At 49.9% G+C, this 22,779-nt stretch overlaps 1 protein-coding gene across 1 annotated transcript in view; it reads right to left on the bottom strand.

The window, feature by feature from the left end:
• Positions 1-1,398: 1,398 nt before the first annotated feature.
• The window catches only part of RASGEF1C (RasGEF domain family member 1C), a 31,944-nt gene continuing 10,563 nt past the window's right edge, over positions 1,399-22,779 (bottom strand). Inside the window, exons 6-16 of the mRNA XM_037817467.1 lie at positions 19,186-19,275; positions 17,520-17,622; positions 17,026-17,105; positions 16,849-16,944; positions 12,819-12,913; positions 12,457-12,640; positions 11,961-12,276; positions 10,603-10,712; positions 10,376-10,499; positions 1,995-2,067; positions 1,399-1,561 (exon numbers count right to left, since the gene is read on the bottom strand). Of these exons, the coding sequence (XP_037673395.1) occupies positions 1,537-1,561; positions 1,995-2,067; positions 10,376-10,499; positions 10,603-10,712; positions 11,961-12,276; positions 12,457-12,640; positions 12,819-12,913; positions 16,849-16,944; positions 17,026-17,105; positions 17,520-17,622; positions 19,186-19,275 (1,296 nt within the window). The 3' untranslated portion in view covers positions 1,399-1,536. The remainder of the gene's footprint in view (positions 1,562-1,994; positions 2,068-10,375; positions 10,500-10,602; positions 10,713-11,960; positions 12,277-12,456; positions 12,641-12,818; positions 12,914-16,848; positions 16,945-17,025; positions 17,106-17,519; positions 17,623-19,185; positions 19,276-22,779) is intronic.

Raw genomic sequence — 22,779 nt, 5'->3', positions numbered from 1 at the left:
GCTCCTCCGGCCGCCCGCCCCTGACGCGCCCACTGAGGCCGGGGCAGGGCCCGACCCTGCTGGCGTCTGCAGAGGGCCCTTCCTGTCGTTCCCCGGGTGAATGCAGGGTCGAGGGAGGGCGTCGGGTGGGCATGAGGGGATGGACCGGGTGCTTCCAGCCAGCTCCTGGGACCCCAGACCTCCCACCCAGGCCCCTGCCAGCAGCTGGATGTGGTGTGATGAGGGTGGAGAGCACTGGGCACGGCGGAAGCCTCGTTCCAGCTCTGCCGCCAGTCCCCCCCACCCGCTCTCCCCGGGCCCGAGATGGAAGAGGGAAGGGCAGACCCCGTGCAGCCCTCCCCTGCTGCCCGCCGAGGTCCTGGGCTCACTCCAGCAGAAAGCCCCAAGCCAGGAGAGAGGTCCTGGGGCCTGCCTGCCCTCCTCTGCCCGGGTTCCTGGTGGACTGCCAAGGCAGGTACTGAGCAGGGCCCCCAGCAGGCTCCCAACTCCCCCAGGAGGAGGAGGAGGAGCTGGACCAGAAGAGGGGTCCACATCACACCCCAACTTCCTGGCTGGGTGACCTCATTGCATGCCAGAGGCATCTCAGCTGCTGCACAGCCCCTTTGCTTCCTGGCACAAATCCTACAGTGGGGCCAAGGGTGCCCGGGCATCTGGTTGCACGTAGCTGTCATATCTGTCCACCGGAGGTTTATTAAGCACCTACTGTGCACCAGGCACTGCCAGCACAACATGGGTCTATGGAAAGAAAACAGCTGCTACATCCCACTCCTGACACCAGGCTGCCACGTTCCCTGGCCTGGGCAGAAGCGCATCACGAGCCCGCAGGTGAGACACGCAGCTGGGCGTGGATGTACAAGGATGTACGAGTGCACACTTATACCGATTCTAAAGTTGACAGGCGAGCTTGGCGGCAGGGCTGTACTGCGCCTGCTGTCCACACCGTGAGTCACATTTGCTCTGCTGACTTGTTCCCATCTGTCACCAGAAAGCTGTCCCAAGACCAGTAGGATCCAGACGGTGCTACATAAAAAGCCCGTTTGGAGAGGCAGGGGCAGGGGTCCATCCACCCCGAGGTCCGACACTGATGGGCTCCGAGTGCTTGCAGGAGGGTCTCGTATCACACCATGATTTGTGCTGCAGATGCAGGGGCTCCCAGGCAGGATCCTGGGTATTGACCTCCGTGGCACGCGTCACTCGGCGAGATGGCGAGATTGCAGTCACCTGAGCCTCTGGGGGCAGTGCCACGTCCTTGCCAAGGACAGACAGACTGACTACCACCATGACCCCCAGGCCCATGCCACCCTGTATGCCTGGACGGTGGGCCCTGGGTCCTGCCAGGGTGGAGGTTGCACAAAAGGTCTCCTGTGCCCCAGATGCCATTGTGGCGAGGCCCTGGGCCCCTGGCTCATGCTTGAAAGTAGTGAGGCTCTGCCTGTGCCTCCTCGTGTCCCCCCACATCCCCGGAGGCCATCCATGGCAGGGCTGCAGAGGCTGCTTCTGACTCCAGCTCTCCCTCCTCCTCCAGCTCAGTGCTTCTCATGTCTTCCCCAAAATAGAACCTCTGCAGATTGAAACATGCAGGAGACGCTTTAAACACATGTCAGACTTTGCTCCCACACCTGGTTGTGCATCGCATCCCATCCAGCATCTCACTTAGAGGAGGCAGTCTCTCTACCCCAGCTGGGTGTTTTGCAAATCTGCAGATCCTTTTGGCTTAGTCCTCAGGGCCCAAGGCTGTGACTGTTTCCCAGCCTGTGCTAACAGCCGAACAAAGCAGGAGGTTCCCTGTGTGCCTGGCTCCGGACACACGCCTCAGCCACCCCAGAGGCAGCCACAAGCCCTGGGACGGGCGGGGAGGGTTGGGGTCCCACCCCCTCTCTCCACCCCAGCCCTTGATGGTGACCTGCCCCTGCCCCCTGCCCACAGCCTGGCATCTCTGATCCCCCAGCCCTCTCTCCTCACCTGCCAGGCCCTGCCCAGGTGAACAGACTCACCTTAGCGATTTCCATCTCTCTTTTTCTGTTTGGTTCTCTGGGCTTTCCCTTTCATAAGAAGCCAGATAAAGACCTAGGCAGAAAATGCAGTGAAATCATGCAGTTACGGTTGATGATGATAACCCACGCCATGTGCAGAGTCTGACACACCCATTTTTTTAAATTAAACTTTTTATTTGGAAATAATTGTAGATGCACATGCAGTTGTAAGAAAGATTCCAGGGACCCTTGACCACTCCCTGAGGGGTCACCACCTGTAAAATTACAACACAATATCACAAACAGGAGATTGACTGTGATGGTTGGTTCATGTGTCAGCTTGGCCAGGTGATGGTGTCCAGGTGTCTGGTCAAGCAAGCACTGGCCTAACCCTTGCTGCAAGGACATTTGTGGCTGGTTAATCAACCAGAAGGCTGGTTTATTAAATCATCAGTCAACTGGCTGATTACATCAACGAAGGGCAATGAAGGAATTCAATCAGCTGGATTTAATCCAATCAGTTGAAGCCTTTTAAGGGAGAAGAGAGGAAACCTTCTCTTCTTCAGCTAGCCAGCCTCTCCCGGGGAGTTCGCTGAGAACCTTCATCGGAGTTGCCAGCTCACTGCCTGCCCTGTGGAATTTGGACTCGTGCATCCCCACAGTTGCATGAGACACTTTCATAAAATCTCATATTTACAGACATCTCCTGTTGGTTCTGTTTCCCTGGGGAACCCTAATACATTGACACTGATATGGTCAAGCTTTAGACTATTTCCACTTCTACCAGGATCCCTTACAGTGCCCTCTGATGGCCACACCCACCCCCAATGCCCCTAACCCCTGGAAACCACTAATCTGTTCTTCATTTCTACATTTTGTCATTTCAGGAATGTTATATAAATGGAAGCATGCAGCATGTAACTTCTGGGATTCCCCCCCCCCCCACACACACACACATTCAGTTTAATTCTCTGCAGATCCATCCAGCTTGCTGCATGCATCAGTAGCTCATTCCTTTTCACTGCGGAGTAGTTTTCCAAGGTATGGATGTACCACAGTTAGTTTACCCTTTCACCCACTGAAGGACATCTAGGTTGTTTCCAGTTTGGGGCTATAAAGAATAAAGCTGCGAAAACATTCATGTAAAGGATTTTGTGGGAATATAAGTTTTCATTTCTCTGGGATAAAACCCAGGGGTGAAATTGCTGGATTGTATAGTAATTGCATGCTTAATTTTATAAGAAACTTCCATTTTCTTTCCCAAGTGGCTGTACCATTTTATATTCCCCCCAGCAATGTATGAGTGATCTAGTTTCTCTGCATTCTCACCAGTACGGTGTTATCAATAATTTTTATTTTAGCCATTCTGATAGGTGTGTAGTCATATCTCATTGTGTTTTTAATTTGCGTTTCCCTAATGGCTAATGATGTTGAGCATCTTTTCATGTGTTTATTTGCCATCTGTATAGCCTCTTCGGTGAAATGCCTCTTCATGTCTTTTGCCTATTTGCTAATTGGATTTTATTTTGTTGTTGAATTTTGAGAGCTCTTTATATATTCTAGCTACTATTCCCTTGTTGGATATGTGGTTTGAAAACAGTTTCTCCCAGTCAGTAACTTGTCTTTGAAGCTTCTTAGGGTCCTTCACAGAGCAAAAGTTTTTAATTCTGAGGAAATCCAAAGTATCATTTTTTCCTTTTAAGGATCATGCTTTTAGTGTCAAGTCTAAAAGTTCTTTGTCTAGCCCTACATCCTGAAGTTTTTCTCCAACTGTTTTTCTAAAAGTTTTATAGTTTTACATTTTACATTTAAGTCCATGATCCATTCTGAGTAAAATTTTGTATAAGATGTGAGCTTTAGGTTGAGGTTCACTTTTGGCTATGGATATCCCGTTGTTCTAGCATCATTTACTAAAAGGCTATTTTTCCTGAATTCAATTGCTTTTGCCCATTTCTCAAAAATCACTTGGGCATATTTGTGTGGACCTATTTTTGGGTGCTCTCTTCTGTTCATTGATCAATGTGTCTTTCTGGCTGCCAGTATCAAACTGTATTGATTATTGTGGCTTAATGTTGGGCAGAATGATTCCTCTAACTTTATTCCTTTTAAAGATTGTTTTAGCTATTCTAGTTCCTCTTTCCATATACATTTTAGAATAGCTTGTTTATTTTGACAGAAAAGCTTGCTGGGATTTTGATAGGAATTGCCTTTAGCCTGTATATAAACTTGGGGAGAGCTGGCACATTTGCTATGCTGAGTCTGCTAATCCATGAACATGGTATGTCTTTCCGTTTATTTAAATCTGCTTGAGTTCCTTCATCAGCAGTGTTGTTTTCTAAGTACAAGTCCTGTACATGTTTTGTTAGATTAAACCTCTGTATTTCACTTTCTGAGTGAATATAAGTGATATTTAATTTTACTTTTAGTTCCATGTTTGTATTGCTAGAATATAGAAATACTATTTATTTTTTTTTGTTTGTTTTGTGTCCTGCAGCCTTGCTGAACTCACTTATTAGTTCTAGGAGGTTTTTTATTTCTTCTTTGGGATTTTTTACATCCTATGCAAATAGGCACAGTTTTAATTCTTACTTTTCAATCTGTATACCTTTTATTTCCTTCTATTGCCTTATTGCGCTGGCTAGAACTTCCATCACTATGTTGAATAAAAGTGGCGAGAATGGACAGATTCACCTTATTACTGGTCTTAGAGGGAAAGTGTTTCACCATTAAATATGATGTTAGCTGAAGTTTTTATGTAAACGGATTTTTTTTAATCAAGTTGAGGAAGGTTGTCTTGATTTCTATTTTTCTGATTTTTTTTTTTTTTTTTTTTTTTTTTACCATGAATGGATGTTGGGATTTTGTTAAATGCTTTCTCTTCATTGACTGATATGACCATGTGATTTTTCTTCTTTAGCCTGGTAATACGGTGGATTACTTCAAATGATTTTCAAATATTGAACCAATCTTGTATCCCTGGATTAAACCATACTTCGTCATGGTGTATAATTGTTTTATATATTGCCTACTTGTATTTGTTAATATTTTGTTGAGGATTTTTGCATTGATATTTATGAAGGGTCTTGGTCTGTAATTTCTTTTTCTTTTTTTTTTTTTTTTGTATTGTCTATCAGGTTTTGGTATCAGTGTAACATTGGCTTCATAAAATGAATTAGGAAGTTTAACTTCTCTTCTATTTTCTGAAAGAGATTGTTTAGAACTGGTGTTAATTATTCCTTAAATATTTGGTAGACTTCTCCAGTGTAACCATCTGGACCTGCAGATTTCATTTTTGGACACTTTTAAATTACAAATTCCTTAATAGTTATAGGGCTATTCAAATTATTTTATCTTGAGTTGTGGGAGTTTCTGTTTTTTGAGGAATTGGCCATTTTGTCAAATTTATCTGTGTAGAGTTGTCTGTAGTATTCCCTTATTATCCTTTCGGTGTCTGCAGAGTCTGTGGTAATAGTTCCTGTTTCATTCCTGATTTAGTAATTTGTGTCTTCTCTCTCATTTTCTTTGTCAACAGGTTCTTTTCTACAGGATTTTCAATTTTATTATTTTCAAAGAATGACCCCTTTGTTAAATTGATTTTTCTGTTTTTTTTTTTTTTCAGTTTCATTGATTTCTACTCTTATCTGTTCTGATTTCCTTCTGCTGACTTTGAGCTTATTTTGCTCTACTTTTTCTATGTTTTTGAAGTGGGGGCTTAGGTTATTGATTTGAGATTCTTTTTTTTTTTTTGATACATGCATTCAGTGCTGTAAATTTCCATCTCAGCCTTGCTTTAGCTGTGTACCACACATTTTGATTGTATTTTCATTTTCATTTAGCCCAATGTGTTTTGTTTTGTTTTGTTTTTTAATTTCCCTTGAGACTTCTTTGATTCATGGATTATTTAGAAATATTTTGTTTAGTTTCCAAGTGTTTGGAGATTTTCCTGTTATCTTTCTGTTATTTATTTCTAGTTTGATTCCATTGTGGTCAGAAAACATACAATGTATGATTTCAATTCTTTTAAATTTGTTAACATTTGTTTTATGGCCCAGGATACCCTAGTATATGTTGGTATCTTGGTAGATGTTCCTTGGGTAATTGAAAAGAATGTGTGTTATGCTCTAGTTGGGTGGAGTGTTCTATAAATGTTTGTTAGAGCCTGTTGTTGACGGTGGTGTTGAGTTCTATGTCTTTGCTGATTTTCTGTCTAGTTCTGTTGAACAAGAAAATTGTGGATTTGTTTATTTCTCCTTTGAGTTCTGTAAGTTTTTGCAGCTCTGTTGTTTGGTGAATACGCATATAGGATTCTATGTCTTCTTGGGGATTGATCCTCTTATTATCTAATGTTGTTCACTGTCTCTATGAATTTTCTTTCCTCTGAAGTCTACTTTATCTGTTAATATTGCTACTTCTTCTTTCCTTTGATTAATGTTTGCATGATATATCTTTTTCCATCCTTTTACTTTGAACCTGCCCATATCATTATATTCGAAGTGAGTTTCTTACTGAGCTTATAGTTGGTCATGTTTTTGAAATCCACTCTGCCAATCTCTATTTTTTACTTGGTATATTTAGACCATTTACATTTAACATAATTATTGATATGTTAGGGCTTAAGTATGCATTTTATATTGTTTTCTTAGTTCTTTCTGTATTTTGTTTCTATGTTTTCTTTTTCTTAAACATCTTCCTGTCAGTTACCTGAATTGTTTTTAGAATTCCATTTTGATTTAACTATAGGGTTTTTGAGTATATCTCTTTGTATAGCTTTTTTATGGTTGCTTGAGGTAGTAAATTATATATACACAATTTTATCACAGTCAACTGGTTTTGTCATTTTACTAGTTTGATTGATCTATGGAAACCTTTCCTCCCATTACATCCCTTCACCCTCTCCCATTTATAACACAGTTATCTTAAATATTTCCTCTACTTACATTTAGAACCACATCAGACAGTTATTATTTCAACCATCAAACATAATTTAGAAAACTCAAGAGAAGGAAAGTCTACTGTATTTACCCATACTTTTGCTTACTGTGTTCTTTCTTTCATTCTGATGTCCCAAAGTTCCTTGTTTTATTCCTTCCTTTCTGTTTAGAGAACTTCCTTTAGCTATTCTTTTAGGATAAGTCCATTGGTGACAACTTTTTCTTGTTTTCCTTCATTTGAGAATGTCTTCATTTCTCCCTTTGTTATGAAGGATATTTTCACTGGATATAGGATTCTGGTTTGACTGTTCTTTTATTCCAGTGCTTGAAAAATGTGCTATTTCCTTCTGACTTCTGTGGTTTCTAATGAGAAATCTGTTGTCATTCAAATTGTTTCTCCCCTGTACGTAAGGCATCATTTCTCCCTCATTGCTTTCAAGGTTTGTTTCTCTTTCTTTAGTCTTCAGAAGTTTGACTATGATATGTCTTGGTGTGGGGTTCCTTGGGTTTATCCTGTTTGAGGGTCACTCAGCTTCTTGAGTCTGTAGGTTTATGTCTTTTCCAAATCTGGGGAGTTTCCAGCCATTCTTTCTTCAGTACTTTTTCAACTCTGCCTTCTTTTTTCTTCTCCTTCTTGGACTCTGATGACATGAATGTTAGATATTTTGTTATAGTTTCATAGGTCCCTGAGGCTCTGTTTCCACCTATTTACTTTCTCTCTGTTGTTCAGACTGGGCACTTTCTGCTGTTCTGTCTTCCCAATCACAGATTCTTTCCCCTGTCCTCTCCATTCTCCTCTGGAGCCCATCCACTGAGTTTCCTATTTCAGTTACTGTACTTTTCAGTTCTAAGGTTTTCATTTGGCTCTTTGTTCCATTTGACTTTCTGTATTTTCATTTGTTTCAAGCCTGTTCATAATTGCTCATGGAAGCATTTTTACCCTGGCTTTATCTTAGAACTGTCTTAGATAATTCTAATATCTCTGTCGTGTCAGTATTGGCACCTGTTGATCAACTGTCTTTTATCCAGTTTGAGAGGGGAAGGGTGAGGGTAGAAGCTCCCCACTTGGCCTTTGCATGTGGGACTGCCCACCTGAAGAGAGCCAGGGGGCAGCCCAGGCCACTGCTCCCCCTGCAGAGGATACCCTGAGGCCCACACACAGCCACCTCTGCAGGGCCCTGCCATCCGTTCAGGCTGGATGGGTCCCTCAGGGCCCTGCTCTCTGGCCTTGCCTTCTCTCCTGCACAGGGACTCCTGCCGGGGACCACCGGTATGAACCTCCCGGCACTTGCCAGACTTTCCTCCACTCTTAATGAAAGCCATCCGCCCACTTTTCTTTGGAGACTAAATGCATTCCACCCCATTCCTCAGAGAAGCTCTCGGCCTGGCCTTGTAGGTGGAACCGGTGGAGCATTTTCCTTATGATGGGGTCTGTCCCCTTTGGCACCCAAGACCCGAACTCATGGTGAATGCAAAGAGGGTGGAAGTTTTTGGGGCCACCAAGTCCAGCTCATGGAAGCTTCAAGGAGCTCCCCAACACTCTCATCACCTGCCAAGGTCTCCCCATTATGGGTCCTGGGTGCCTCCTGTTTCCTTCCTCCCTCAGCCCTCAAATGACCTGGGGAAGACCCCCCGTCAGCCAGGATGGCTGTGGTGAGTACAGGCTGGACCCAGGCAAGCTCAGGAAATCTTCTTGCATCTCTTCTCTTGCTTTCCTTTTTTTTGGGCGGGGGGCGGGGAGTGGGGGAGCAGGAGGAAGAATGGGTAAAAATGGGAGGTGCTCCTTTCCGATGGAGCTCTAGGAAGGCCAGGGCTCTGTATATATGTTTGCTGCTGCACAGTGCCTCACACACAGCAGGCTTTCCGGAAATACTTGTTGAGTGAGGGAAATGCCCTCCTTCTCCCCTGCCCTGAGATCCCCATCCTCACCTCTCCTCAATAAGGCTGGTTTCGCACATTTTATTGCCAATTTCTGAAGAGGCCACTGGCTAATGATAACAATAATCTTCCTAATAACTGCTTCCATCTGCCGAATCACGCTCACCAGAGACATCAGGTCCTCATCCTTGGACCCTGAGAATATGTTGCCTTACATGGCAAAGGGGACCTTGCAGATGTGATGAGGTTAACGATCTTGAGATGGGGAGAGGAAGCTGGAGTATCTTGGTGGGACCTAAATGCAATCACAGTGTCTTCTGAGAGGGAGGCAGAGGGAGATTTGCCTACAGGAGAGAGGAGGCAGAGAGTGGAGTGACGGGCTTTGGAGATGGAGGAGGGGGCCACAAGCCAAGGACTGCAGGTGGACACTAGAAGACAGAAGAGGCCAGGAAACGGATTGTCCCCTCAGAGCCTCCAGGCGGGACTGGCCCTGCTGAAACTTGGCCTTTAGCCCAGGGAAGCCGATTTTGAACACCTAAGTCCCAGAACTGTAAGAGAGTACGTTTGTGTTGTTCCAAGCAACCAAGTTGGCAGAAATTTGTTACAGCACCAATAGAAAATGAATACACCCGATACTGACTGAGTGCAATCCTGTCGGCTGTGACCACAAGCCTGGGAAGTAGGTTCTCTCATACCCTACCTTACAGGTGGGGCAGGCGAGACCCAGGGCAGGTAAGGAACCTGCTCAGGCTGGGGTGGGAGCAACTGGGGCTGCTTTCCCACCAGGTGTGTGTGTGGTGTGTACACCCCCTCTCAAAAGTTACTGTCTCCAAAATACAAATAAAATGGCAAATTTGAAATTATTACTAATTCAAAAGCAATATCATTTAAATATCTCTCCTCTTCTTTTTTTTTTTTTTTTTTTGGCAGAGAAGCTTCTCCCAGGCATGGCTGTGGGTCCATCTTCAACACACCTGCTGGGATGAGGAGCCAGGCCTCCATCGTGCTGAGCAGGGGCCTTGCAGGTGGGTTGGGAGCTCAGGCATCCTGGATCGAGAGAGCAGCCAAGCTTGGGGCCACGGTGCCCCCCACTTGTGAAGACCCCTGCCAGCCTACCTGACCGCGTCTCTGTGCTTTATCTTCCTAGAGGGTGGAAGTCCTGGGGTTCACTCAGCAAACATATTTGTTGTATCTGCCCAACGTCAAGATTGGAATGCTGATTTATTGGAGGGAACAGACACTGACAGCACTCTGGAGAAAATACACTTCATCTTTTCAAGCCAGTGTCTCTCTCCCTCTCAGACACCCCCGAGCTGAGGGGAGACCCACTGTCCGCCGAGTGCTCAGACACCTCCATGTGAGCCCTGGGAGAGATTCGGATGGATGGCTCAGATTTACAATGCCCAGCAGTGTCCAAACACCGTCCAGGTGGTGCCTGGCCTGGCCGCAGCTCCTCAGCCCCGTCCTGGCTCCCGGGGTGCCCACCAGCAATGCCGGCAGAGGGCGGGCGTGCTGCATCCCTGCTCAGAGCAGAGAGCCCCAAAGGGTGTCTGCACAAGTGACCCGGGGGTGGGCAGGCCCTGGGCACCTTACCGTCCTCGCTGAACATGGGGGCAGTGAGCAGGTATTGGGTGACGCTGGGGTCTTGGTCAAAGGGACACTCCACTTGTTTCCAGCTGATGAACTCTCCAACCTGCTTGGCCAGCTCCAGAAATTTCTGCCAGGGTCAAAGAGACATAACATAGAGGCACACCGGTGCCTGGCGGTCATCCTCGAGGGTGCGTGGCCAGACTCGCTCTCGTCACCTCCCACTGAGGTACCCGAGGGAGCAGGCTCTGAAGTCCCCTTACAGATACCCTAAAATCCCACTTCACGGGGTTCTGGGCCAGCAAGGGCCACATACTTCCCCAGACTGGGGGCTCCTCCAGTTCTGGAAGTGGGGAGGGGATTCGGGTGGAAAAGGGGCGATAAATGAGAGAGTGACCCCGTGCGATGGTTCATGTTATGTGTCAGCCTGGCTGGGTTATGGTGCCTGGCTGTCTCGTCAAACGCTGGCCTACGTGTTGCTATGAAGGTATTTCATGGATGAGATGAGCACCCACAATCAGTCGACTTTAAGTAACGGAGATGAGGGTGGGTCTCCTCCAATCAGTCGGAGGCTGTAGTAGGTGGCATGGTAGGGTTATGTACCCCCAAAACACGTTCTTAACCCCATCCCTGTGGGTGTGAACCCACTGTGGATGGACCCTATGAAGACAGTATTTGTAACGAGGTGTGGCCAGCTGACTCAGGGTGGGTCCTAACCCTGTCCCTGGAGGACTTATGAGAGAGCCACGGGGAGGGGTGAGAAGCCGGGAGTCAGGGAACCCAGAGAGAAAGGAGAGGATGTGGCCATGTGACAGGAAAGCCAAGGAACCGAGGACTGCCGGTCAGCCAGAATGCTGCTGCCCCGGGGAGAGCCGGCCCTCAGCCTCTGACGCTGAGCCAGTAAATCCCTGCTGTTAAGCCAGCCCGCTGTGGGGTGTTTGTCAGAGCAGCTGGGAAACCGAGACAGGGGCCTTCAGAGCAAGGAACTGAGGGTACCAGAAGAAATTCTGCGTCAGGACTTCAACACCAGCTGCTCCACAGATCTTAGACTTGCCAGCCCCATGATCGAGCAAGCCAATTCCTTAAAATAAATGTCTGACGATACATACACACACACATAGATCCTTTGGTTCTGTTTCTCTGGAAAACTCTCACTGACATACCCAGCAAAAATGTCCTCTTCAAACCCCCTTCATTTCCTCTGATCACTCCATCAGGCGTCTGCAGAACCCAGCGCTGGAGACGCACCTGAGCCTCCGTTTCTGACGGAGAGAGCTCGGCTCAGGCTACGGCCCCGGCGGCCTCCCGCACCCCTGGAGTTGGCCATTATCTTATTCTCCTTGTTTTTACTTTTATGGTTATTCTCTACTCATGGCAAATGATACATGTTCATTGATGAACAGAGTGAGGAAACTACACTTAAATAAACATTTACAATTTAGATAAATTCATTTAAGTAAAATTTAAATACTGTATTGGTTTTAAAAAGTGAGCCAACTTAAAGCGGGACTTGAAGTAAACAGCATGACAAACGTCACGCACGGGTGGGGACTCTGCTCTGTGGCGCACACGGCTCAGGCTCGGGGGCTACGCCTGGCCCCGCCGCCCTGCTCCCCGCGTTCTGCAGTCTTGTCCCCTCCCTCCCACGCCTGGCTGGTGTCACGGGCACCGGAGCAAGGACCCCAGGCCCCTTGGAGCTCTGCAGTCTCGCCCGAGCCCGTGCCTGGAGCCCGGACTGTCCCAGGGGTCAGCAGGCAGCATGTGGGGGTCTGGTGGGGCGTTGGCACAGGCCCCTCCAGCGGGAGCATCTCAGGGCCAGAGGCCTCAGGTGCGTGGTCCGGTCCTCCCAGCCCCCGGCGGAGGCCAGAATCGAAGCCCATTTTACAGAGGGAGAGACTGAGGCTCAGCTGGAGCAGAGGACCGGCTCAGGGGTGGAGGTGGAGGGGCTGCACACCCACCAGGTCCCTGCTGGGCCAACACCCAGGAGGGGCAGCGGGGAACAGCCCCCACCCTCCTGTGACGGGGCCCCACAGCCACTGCCCAGCCCCACAGGGCTCCTGGCCTCGTCTCCACCCCGCTTAGCCCACCAGCCCTCCCTCGGCAGGGCCACTCCGAGACACGTGCGCCTGTGGGGTGACGGGGTACAGGGTGCAGTCAGCCCAGCGTTGCTCCTGAGGGCCACAGGGAGGCCGTGAATGGGGGCGCCCAGCCACTGCACTGGGCAACCCCGACGGACGGCCTCCTCCTAACTGGGAGGGCAAGGGGGGCTTCCTGGAGGAGGGGACGCGTGAGCTGCTGCGGTGCCTGTCTGCAGAGGGGCAGACGTCGTCCTTCCCTTCTGCCCCCCCTGCCCTCGGCCTGAGGACCCCTCCTCAGGAGGACCCCTGCCCTGGGACGTCCCCTGGGGCTGTCTGACTCGACGGCGGTGCCACGGAGCCCCGGGTCCTACCTGAGGGTGACGTGCCCGTTGGGGAGGCGGCTGGCACAGCCCTCGCTCGGGAAGTGGGTGTCCTTGATGAACAGGCTGAAGAAGGGCACAACGACCTGCGACGGGGAGGGTGCCGGTCAGCCCCCGGGGGCCCGTGGGGGCGGCGAGGCCCTGACCCAGGGACGGAGAAGGCCGTGTCCCCTGCTGGCCTCGACGCACCCCGGGGGCTCCGTGGGGTGGGCTAAGGCTGATTCCCGTGCATCGCGGCGGGGTGAGGAAACGCCCCGGTCCCCCCGGTCCCTCCCGGCCCCATCAGACGCCAGCGCTCCCTGAGCCCCCGCCGTGTGCCGGGGCCGGTGAGAGGCGAACAGTCCCCAGGACCCTGGGCATCTCTCCTGCGGGGAGAGGCCGCGGGAAACCGCCCCGTCTGGGGCCACAGACGCGCCCACTGGGAGAACAACACGTGCCGCGGCCACCGCCAAATGCACATCTGTCTAGAAGAGCTGCGGCTTCCTTTGATATTTAAAATTTGTCTTCTGTGTCTTTCTTGCCGCGGAAGCTCCATCCCTGGAGCGCTCACGGTAACTCCCACAGCACCTCTGCCCTGTTTCCAGAAGGGAAGGCTTCTGGGCCCCGCCGGGGAAGGGCTGGGGGCCCTCGTGGTCTGGGGCGTCTTGGTTCTCTGGCCGTGTGCAGCTGGCCGACGCCTGCTTTTAGGGGAGACCCGCTCGCTGTTGGCAGCTCAGACGGCCGTGGGGAGCCTGGGTGGGTCTGCCCGGCTCTGCCTCCGACTCCAGAGCTGAGCCCGTGCTCCCAGCTCAGCCCGATGCCCTGGGGACATCGGGGTCACTCCCCGCCCAGGTGGGCAGGGGCTCTGAGGCGCGGATGGGAGCCGTGCAGCAGTTCCTGACCATCTGCAGCACAGGATGGACGGCCCAGCTGGCAGGCAGGCGGGGGGAACTGAGGCCCACAGAGCCGCAGGGCCTGGCCTAAAGCCACCCAGCTGGGCTCGTGACCTCTAGGGCCAGGACGACACTCAGATCTAGTAGGGTGACCAACCGTCCTGGTTCACCCAGGACCGAGGGATTTCTGGGGATGCAGGACTTCCGTTGCTAGACCTGGGACAGTCCCAGGCAAACCGGGGTGAGTGGGTCACCCCAGATTCATGTCGGTGCCACAGACGTGTGCTCAGGTGCCAGCCGCCAGGGCCTGGGGGACACCGAAGTGCCAGTGCAGCAGGGGGCACAGCTGTGGGGACCAGTGAGGGGGCCTCCCCCAGGCTGGATTCAGCCTGCATCTGAGCTCCCAGGGAGCTCCCCACTTTCACCCCATCGTTCCCCGTCACGGTGACGCGGATGACAGCTGGCCTGCGTCACGGCGCTAAACCACGTACATGCAGCATGACATTCCATCCTCCCCACGGTCCTCTGAAGCAGGGGCCCTTACTGCCCATCTTACAGAGGAGGAGGCCGAGACCCAGAGAGGTTAAGGAACCTACACAAGCTCACACAGCAACTTAAGAGGCAGAGGGAGGACCAGATCCAGGTGTGTTTGCTCAGAGCCCCCGTCCTGCCTGCTCCTCAGTGTGCCAAGAGTGGGGGTTCTCTGTCTGCTGATGCCCACCGCCCCCCCCTCCAGTGCTGACTCCCCGGTCCTCAGGACGGCCTCAGCTGTGGAGCCGGTGTCCGTGGGCAATGACTGAATTGGGTCAGAACAGGGAGACGCACCATGACGGGGAGGGACTGAGGGTTCTGGCCTCTGCGCACAGAGACGGCTCCTCGGTGTCTGTCCCGGCTTCCCGTCCCTGGGGAGGTGGAGCACTTCCCGCCACGTTCACCAGCGTCCACGCTGGCCCTGGCCATCACCACGCAGCCCAGGACAATGACTCCTGTTCCCACGGGAGCCACAGGAGCCTTCTCAACTGTACAGCCACTGCCCATGCCTCCTGGGCCTTAGCAGTTCTACCAGAGCCCAGCCCAGCCTGGAGCTCACCCAGGGAAGCCTGTGTCAAGTGGGCCCCTGACAGAGGCTGGAGGAGGGGAGGGGCCTCAGCAAGAAGAAACAAAGCATCACGATCACTGAGACTTCCTAGCTTCACTAATTTCTGCTGGGGGCACCAGGGGCCTATGAGAACATCTCCTAGCACCCATCATTCCTCCCTCCCTCCCTTTCTTTCTTCCTCTCCACCCACCCATCCATCCTTCCATCCACCCACCCACCCATCCATCCATCCACCCATCCACCATCCATCCACCCACCCATCCATCCTTCCAACCATCCATCCACCCACCCATCCATCCTTCCAACCATCCATCCACCCATCCTTCCTTCCATCCATGCATCCTTCCACCCATCCATCCATCTATCCTTACATACATCCATCCACCCTTCCATTCACCCACCCACCCACCCATCCATCCACCCATCCATCCTTCCATCCATCCACCCATCCATCCATCCACGCTTCCATCCTTCCATTCACCCTTCCATCCATCCATCCACCCATCCATCCTTCCTTCCATCCATCCATCCTTCCATCCACCCACCCATCAATCCTTCCATCCACCCACCCATCCTTCCATCCTTCCACCCATCCATCCACCCATCCATCCATCCACCCATCCTTCCTTCCATCCACACATCCTTCCACCCATCCATCCATCCTTCCTTCCTTCCATTGATCCATCCTTCCATCTACCCACCCACCCACCCATCCATCCTTCCATCTACCCATCCATCCTTCCACCCACCCATCCACCCACCCTTCCATCCACCCGTCCACCCATGCACCCATCCACCCTCCACCCATCCACCTGTCCACCCATTCATCCACACACCCACCCACCCACTCACTCATCCACCCCTGCATCCACCATCCATCCATTCTTTTGTGGGCTAGGCCCACAGTCCCTTCTTTTCTGGACGTCAGAGGAGAGGGCAGTGTCTTAGTTTGCTAATGCTGCAGAATGCAAAACACCAGAGATGGACAGGCTTTTATAAAACGGGGGTTTATTTCACTACACAGTTGTAGTCTTAAGGCCACAAAGCATCCAAGTTAACACCTCAGGAATCAGGTACCTTCACCGGAGGACGGCCAGTGGTGTCCGGAAAACCTCTGTTAGCTGGGAAGGCAGCTGGCGTCTGCTCCAAAGCTCCGGCCTCAAAACGGCTTTCTCCCAGGACATTCCTCTCTAGCAAGCTTGCTCTTCTTCAAAACATCACTCACAGCTGCACTCCGTTTCCTCTCCTTGAGCCAGCTCATTTATATGGCTTCACTGATCAAGGCCCACCCCAAATGGGCGGGGCCACACCTCTGTGGAAATATCCCATCAGTTATCATCTACAGTTGGGTGGGGCGTATCTCCGAATCCAAACATTCCAACTTAATCCCCACTATTGTCTGCCTCACAAGATTGCATCAAAGAATACGGCTTTTTCTGGGGGACATAATACATTCAAACCGGCACAGGCAGCAAAACTAAGTTCATGGCTCCATAAATCATCCATCCACAGATCTACACACATAGTGACCTGGCACCCTAGAGCTGGAATGGGGATCAGAGAGCAGGATGGCATCAGAATGGATAGAAGGAAAATAACCCAGAGAGCCTGAACCATGGCTTATGTCTCCAAGCAGCGGTGGTGGACCCAACCCAGATTCATAGACCAACATGCACCTGTGCCCCCAGCCTGCTAGTATGCAGAGAGCATGAGATGGGGAGGGAGTGGGAACCAAAGCAGGGCAGGGCAGAATTGGGGTTGCTGACCCTGGAGTGGAGAGAGAAGGGCAGGGCATGAAGACTCCAAAGAACTGAAACACTTCCAATCGGTTAGAGCTGCTTGATGCTGGGCTGACCAGTTTGGGGAGGTGGTGAGTTCCCCATACTGGAGGCATACAAGCAGGGTGCCATGCTGTCTGTTACAGATGCTGCAGAAGGGCAGGGAGTTGGATGAGGTGACCCTGAGTCAACACCCAGGTTCCTGCTACGGCCTGACTGGCCAAGGAGCTCGGAAGCCGCGGCGGGCGGCAGGACCCGGGGCTCAGACCCACCTTCTCCTGGCTGCTGCGGGCAGTCAGGGACCAGTGGGCTGCCCCGCGCAGGGCCGTCCGGTAGTTGCAGAAGTTTCCTGTTGGGTCCATCTGGTGCTGGAGGGGGACGGGGAGGTAAGGGGGCAGCTCTGACCAGAGGAGGGTTAGCGGCACCCAGCGGCCCAGCGCCCTGTTTACCTCAAGGATGAAAAACTTGGCCGTCTTTACTCTGGCCCAGGTCCTCTTCAGCCTGGAGACGGGGCTCATGTTCATGCCGGCTGGAAGAGGGAGGCCGGGCTGGGGAGGACAGACACCCGCCCTCCCACAGTGGGGTGCTCTGCGTGCCCCCCAGGCCCTCAGACCTTGCCCGCACAGGGTGCACTGGTGGTGGGCTCTGGACTGCAGCAGGCTCGGCCCACCACGCTGGCCCATCCCCGAGACTCACGCCTGCTTTGGGACCCCGGTTCTCCCTGGGTCTTGCCAACACCCCGCCAAGCAGCCAGAGGGGGGCAGGCTGGCCTCAAAGGGGGCACCTGTACTGGGACCCCCAGGGTGGGTCCGTGGGTTGCTGGAGGCAGCTCAGGCCGGACCACCCAGTCCTCAGAGGGAGAACCCGCTGGCCCACTCAGACCCCTGCTGGCCCCTGCCCGTCTGGCTGTGCCCCCTCAGACCCCCGGGGCCACTGCACTCACACACGACGGCCATCAGGGAGCTGAAGTTGCCGATGCTGAAGCGCTCGCGGGCCACGTCGATGGAGAACTCGATGACCTGGGCTCTCCGCTGCTTCTTGCTTGGCTGGGGACGGGGCACCGGGGCCTCAGCCGCAACTGCCCCCACCAGCCCCGGCCTCAGGGCTGAGAAGCTGGACGTCCAGAGCAATCTGCTGTCTGGGGGCTTGGGGTCTCGAGCACATGGCGGGCAGGGCCTGCTGCGGAGGGCTCAGGGGTGCCCAGTGGGGGCTCCCACGGCCCTACCTGCAGCTCAGGACATGCTGAGGGCACCTTGGGGAGTGGCTGCAGGGCTCCCTGCACAGACCCTTCTCCCTCAAGACGCCACCCCTGCACCCCTTCTCTGGGAAGCAGAGAGCGCAGCTCTCCCTCCGTTCCTCCTGTCCCCAGTGGCCACACCCTGAGATCCCAGCCACCCCAGAGCCCTGTCCCTGGGGAGCACCATGATTGCTGCCTGACTGCTAAACCTGAGCCTCCTGCAGGAGCATCTGGGACTTCAAGACTCTCCGATGACTTAGAACCAAACTGTGGTCCTGCCCTGGGGTCAGTCCTGGGCTGCTACACGGCCCAACATGTAAGTCCTCATACAGGTAAGTCCTGAACAGGTAAGTCCTCATCCCAGCTGCCAGGCCAGGGATGTGAAGGTAGGCAGTGGGCTGGGCAGTCATTGAAGTGGAGTTCTTTGCACACAGATCGGTTCTGCTTGCTTGCTGGGCACACAGGTGTGGCCTCGCGTGCACAAGGGGACAGGCCCGGTGGACGCGGCCAGGTGCACAGAGCCACCCGCCTTCAGGGAGGTTCCAGGCCCTCTCCTCCGGGCAGAAACTATTCCCTCCGAGCTTCCACGGGCTGCCCTGGGCACGGCGGGGTCTGCAGCCCAGATCAGCGTCCCCCACTAAACTTCCCCACTCTCAACCCCTAAAATCCCCGTCTCGGCACCTGCTTCTGGAGAGCTGACCCGGGAGTTACGCTGCCCCCAGTCTCCTCCTGAAACCAGCAGTCCCTGGGCCGCACATTATGGTAGAGAGGGCACGTGGAGGGGTGTCTCCGCTACACGGAAGAGAAGAGGCCTCCAGCCGCAGCCAGGCGGATGGCAATGGGGTGACAAGCACGTCCGGCTCAGCGTTCAAGGAGCCAGAAATCCGGGGTTTTAAATTTGCAATTGATCAATTCTTGAAGGTTGGATTATTATTACTATTTTTTTAAACCTCTAAATGGTTTTTTACCTCTAAATTATTTTTTACCTCTAAATAATTTGGCTGTATAAAACCCTACGAATAATGTCTAAATTGTGGAGTAAATCAAGACAGAATTAAAACTCAAATCCTGGACAAGTGGCCAAAGAACCCCTGATGACAGGCCAGGCTGCCCAAGGCAGACACAGATGAGGACACAGAACCACCCAGGAGGACGGACGGATGGCCCCTTCCTCCATGGCAAACGTCACCGGCACCCTCTGGGATGGCTGGGGTCTCGGGCCGGGGAAGGGCTCCGAGGGAGACGGTGCTGTGGGAAAGCCGGGGACGGCTGGTGTCCTGGAGGGGGCCCGGCTTGGCGCTGGGCTTGTGATGGATCTGGCTCCCTCCCGGGGGCTCCCCACCACCCCACCCCGCCCGGGCTCCCCACTCACCACGCAGATCTCCGTTGCCACGAGGTAGCACAGTCGATTGAACCATTTCACGTAGGCCTCGAGGTTGTGGGTCTTGTCACTGAAACGGGGCTAGAAGAGACACAGGGGAGCCCACTCTGAGACTCGGGGGACACAGGGGAGCCCCTCTGAGACTCAGGGACACAGGGGAGCCCACTCCGAGACTCGGGGGACATGGGGGAGCCCCTCTGACTCTCAGAGGACATAGGGGAGCCCACTCCGAGACTCAGGGGACACAGGGGAGACCACTCTGAGACTTGGGGGACACAGGGGAGACCCTCGGAGACTCAGGGGACACAGGGGAGCCCCTTTGAGACTTGGGGGAGATAGGGGAGCCCCTCCAAGACTCAGGGACACAAAGGAGCTCACTCTGAGACTAGGGGGACACAGGGGAGCCCACTCTGAGACTCGGGGGACACAGGGGAGCCCCTCTCAGACTCAGGGACACAGGGAGCCCCTCTGAGACTCGGGGGACACGGGGGAGCCTGCTCTGAATCTTGGGGACACAGGGGAGCCCCTCTGAGTCTTGGGGGACACAGGAGAGCCCCTGAGACTCGGGGACACAGGAAGCCCCCTCTGAGCCTTGGGGTGACAGCATCTCAGAATGCAAAGGCATCCCCAGTTGTCCCAGACGACCCGGGCAACATCGAAAACCTCAAAGCTCTCCAGGACTAACAGGGATTACTGGAGTGGCTCCTTCTCGGCTTTTCTCTGTACATCTCAGAATGCATTTTAAAGTGTAACATAATACACATGGATTCCCATATTTGTCCACGGGAACCTTCGCCTGTGCCATAAAAGATCCTTTGGATTTATTTTTTAATTGATATAGAACATTCCACTGTATAAATGTACCAAAATTTAAAAGATGTTCTCTGGAAAGAAGGAAAATGATCTGAGTAGAAAAGTTTGATTTACAAGAAGGAATGGTGAGGGGAAAGAGAAAAACAATGGTAAAGGTGAGTAAATCTAAAAAAATAATTTGGCTTTATAAAACCCTACCGATAACATCTAAATTGTGGAGTCAAAACGATCAAGATAGAATTAAAACTCAAATCCTACACAAGTTAGCGTAAGATTGAGAAGGGGTGACTGAAATAAAAGCACAAGATATCGGTTAACACTGTTAACTTTTGTTAATTTAAATATGCATGTTAAAATTGCCAGAGTAACTTTCAACAAACAGAAGAACATGGAATGGGACTATTAATCCAAAAGAAGTCAAGAAAGGAGGGAAAAATAACCAGAAATGGTGAGAAAGTCAAAAGGAGACAGCAAAAACAAATCCATACAGTTCCGTGATTACAGTCACTATGATTAAAAAAACACCCAGCTCTTTGATATTTTCAAGAGGTATGCAAACCCAAGGGTATAAGTAAATGGACAGAAAAATCTATCTGCGATGAATACCACATGGCTGTATTAATAATATCAGACAAAACAGACTTTAAAGCAAAGAGCACGAGACGAGATTAGAGGGCAATGTCACCAAGATAACACGTTCAGTTCATCAGCAATATGTCGCAAGTCTAAACTTATTTGCACCTAACAACATAGCTTCAAGATGTGGAGGGCAAAAATCATCAGAAAAGTGAAGTTCTCTAAAGGAGGGATTGAGTCTAACATCTTTATGGAAGAGTTTAATACACTTGTCAGCAATTGATTAGGGAGAGATTAAACAAAACAAAACAAGACAAGACAAATCTATGGGTCAAAGATAAAATCATAAGGGAAATGAGAATGATAATGGAAATACTGAAAAACAAAACTCGGAGGTTGCAAATAAAAATGTATTTAAAAAGAAATGAAGAGACTTTTATGCTTTTATTAGAATAGAAGAAATGCTAAAATCCAATTCAATTTAAGAAATTAGGAAAACAATAGCAATAAATCTAAGGAAAGTGGATAGAAGTAAATAATAAAGCTAAGAAAAGAAATAAATGAAATAATAAAGGTTCAGTATATAGAATTAACAAACCCCAAGTCTCTTTATTTTAAAAGACTAGTAAAATTGATGAATCTCTGGTAAGACTGATTAAAAAAAAAAAAGAAATGAATAACAAACAATATAAAAAAGGAATCAACATGGATGTGAAGAGATTAAAAAAATAAATAGAAAATACTGTGAATAACTTTATGTCTACAAATGTGAAAACCTAGAGGAAATGGTCAAACTTCTAGAAAAGTATAAATTACCAAAACAGACTAAAGAAAAAATATAACCATAAAAAAAAACTTGAATCACTACCTAAAAATCATCTGTCAAAGAAAAATATCAGGTTCAGATATTTTCACCAGCAAATTCTAACAAATGATCCAGAAACAAGTAATTCAATCTTTTACACATATTTTTGGAGAATAGAGAAAGAAAAAACAAAGACTAGACAAGAACAGAACCAAAAAGGGAAAAATAGTAGGTCAATCTCACTCACAAATACAGATGCAAAAATCCTAAACAAAACATTAGCAAACTGAATCTGGGGATGTGGGAAAAAGATAAATTATCGTGGCTAAGTTTTATTTATCTCAGAAAGGCAAGGTTGGTTCAACATTCAAAAGAAAAAAAAACTAATATAAACCATCACTTAATAGTTTAAAGAAGAAAAAAGCATATGATTTAGTAGATCCAAAAAAGCATTAAAAAAGTTCAATAGCCATTCAGGATAAGAACTCTCAGCAAAATAAGAATAAGGTATGTCCTTAAGCTGATAAAAGGCAACTAAAAAAACCCCTATAGTCAACATCATCTGCCACTGTGGCATGTTAAAAGCATTCCCTTTAAAATCAGGATAAAAGGATGCCTGTTATCGTCACTTCTGTTTGACATTGTACCAGCTGGCGGTAGCACCAATAAGCAAGAAAAAGAAATTGTATTAGTCACAGTGTCTTAGGTTTACCTGTAATAACCAATATTCTCAATATTTCAGAGACTTAAAAAACAAGATCTATTCATCACTTGTGTCCATCTCTTACCATTGAATGGTACCACCAAAATATGAAAAATAAGTATTGGAAAGGAAAAACAAAACTATCACTATTCTCAGATGATGTAATTGTCTACGTGGATAACTCAAGAGAATAAGAATTATTAGAATAAATAAATGTTTACAATATTGCCAGTTATAGAATGAATGTGCAAAAAGAAATTCTATTCCTTAAACTAGCAACAAGCAGTTAGTCAATACAATAAAGAAGATTCAATAAACAATAGCAAAAAATATGCATAAGAAGCCTAGGGGGGAAAATCTAACAAAGTTTGTATGACTTTTATGGAGAAAAAGATAAAACTATGCCAAAGAGAAGATCTAAGTAAATGGAGGGACACACCATATTTATGGATTCAAGGATTCAATATCATGAAGATGCAGATTATTCCCAAATTGTTGTATAGTTTCACACATCCTAACAAAATCCCAATAGGGCTTTTCGTAGAACCTGACAAGTGATTCTAAAATTTAATGGAAAACCCTTTCCTGAAGACAAACCTAGGGGATTTGCTTCATCACATATCAAGACTAATCACAAAAGAATAATAAGATAATGTGATTGACGTGAAGAGAGAAAAATTGAACGATG

The sequence above is a fragment of the Choloepus didactylus genome, chromosome 24 (assembly GCF_015220235.1).
Source record: "Choloepus didactylus isolate mChoDid1 chromosome 24, mChoDid1.pri, whole genome shotgun sequence".
NCBI classification, from domain to species: Eukaryota; Metazoa; Chordata; class Mammalia; order Pilosa; family Megalonychidae; genus Choloepus; species Choloepus didactylus.
This window is presented reverse-complemented; position numbering and strand designations above follow the sequence as displayed.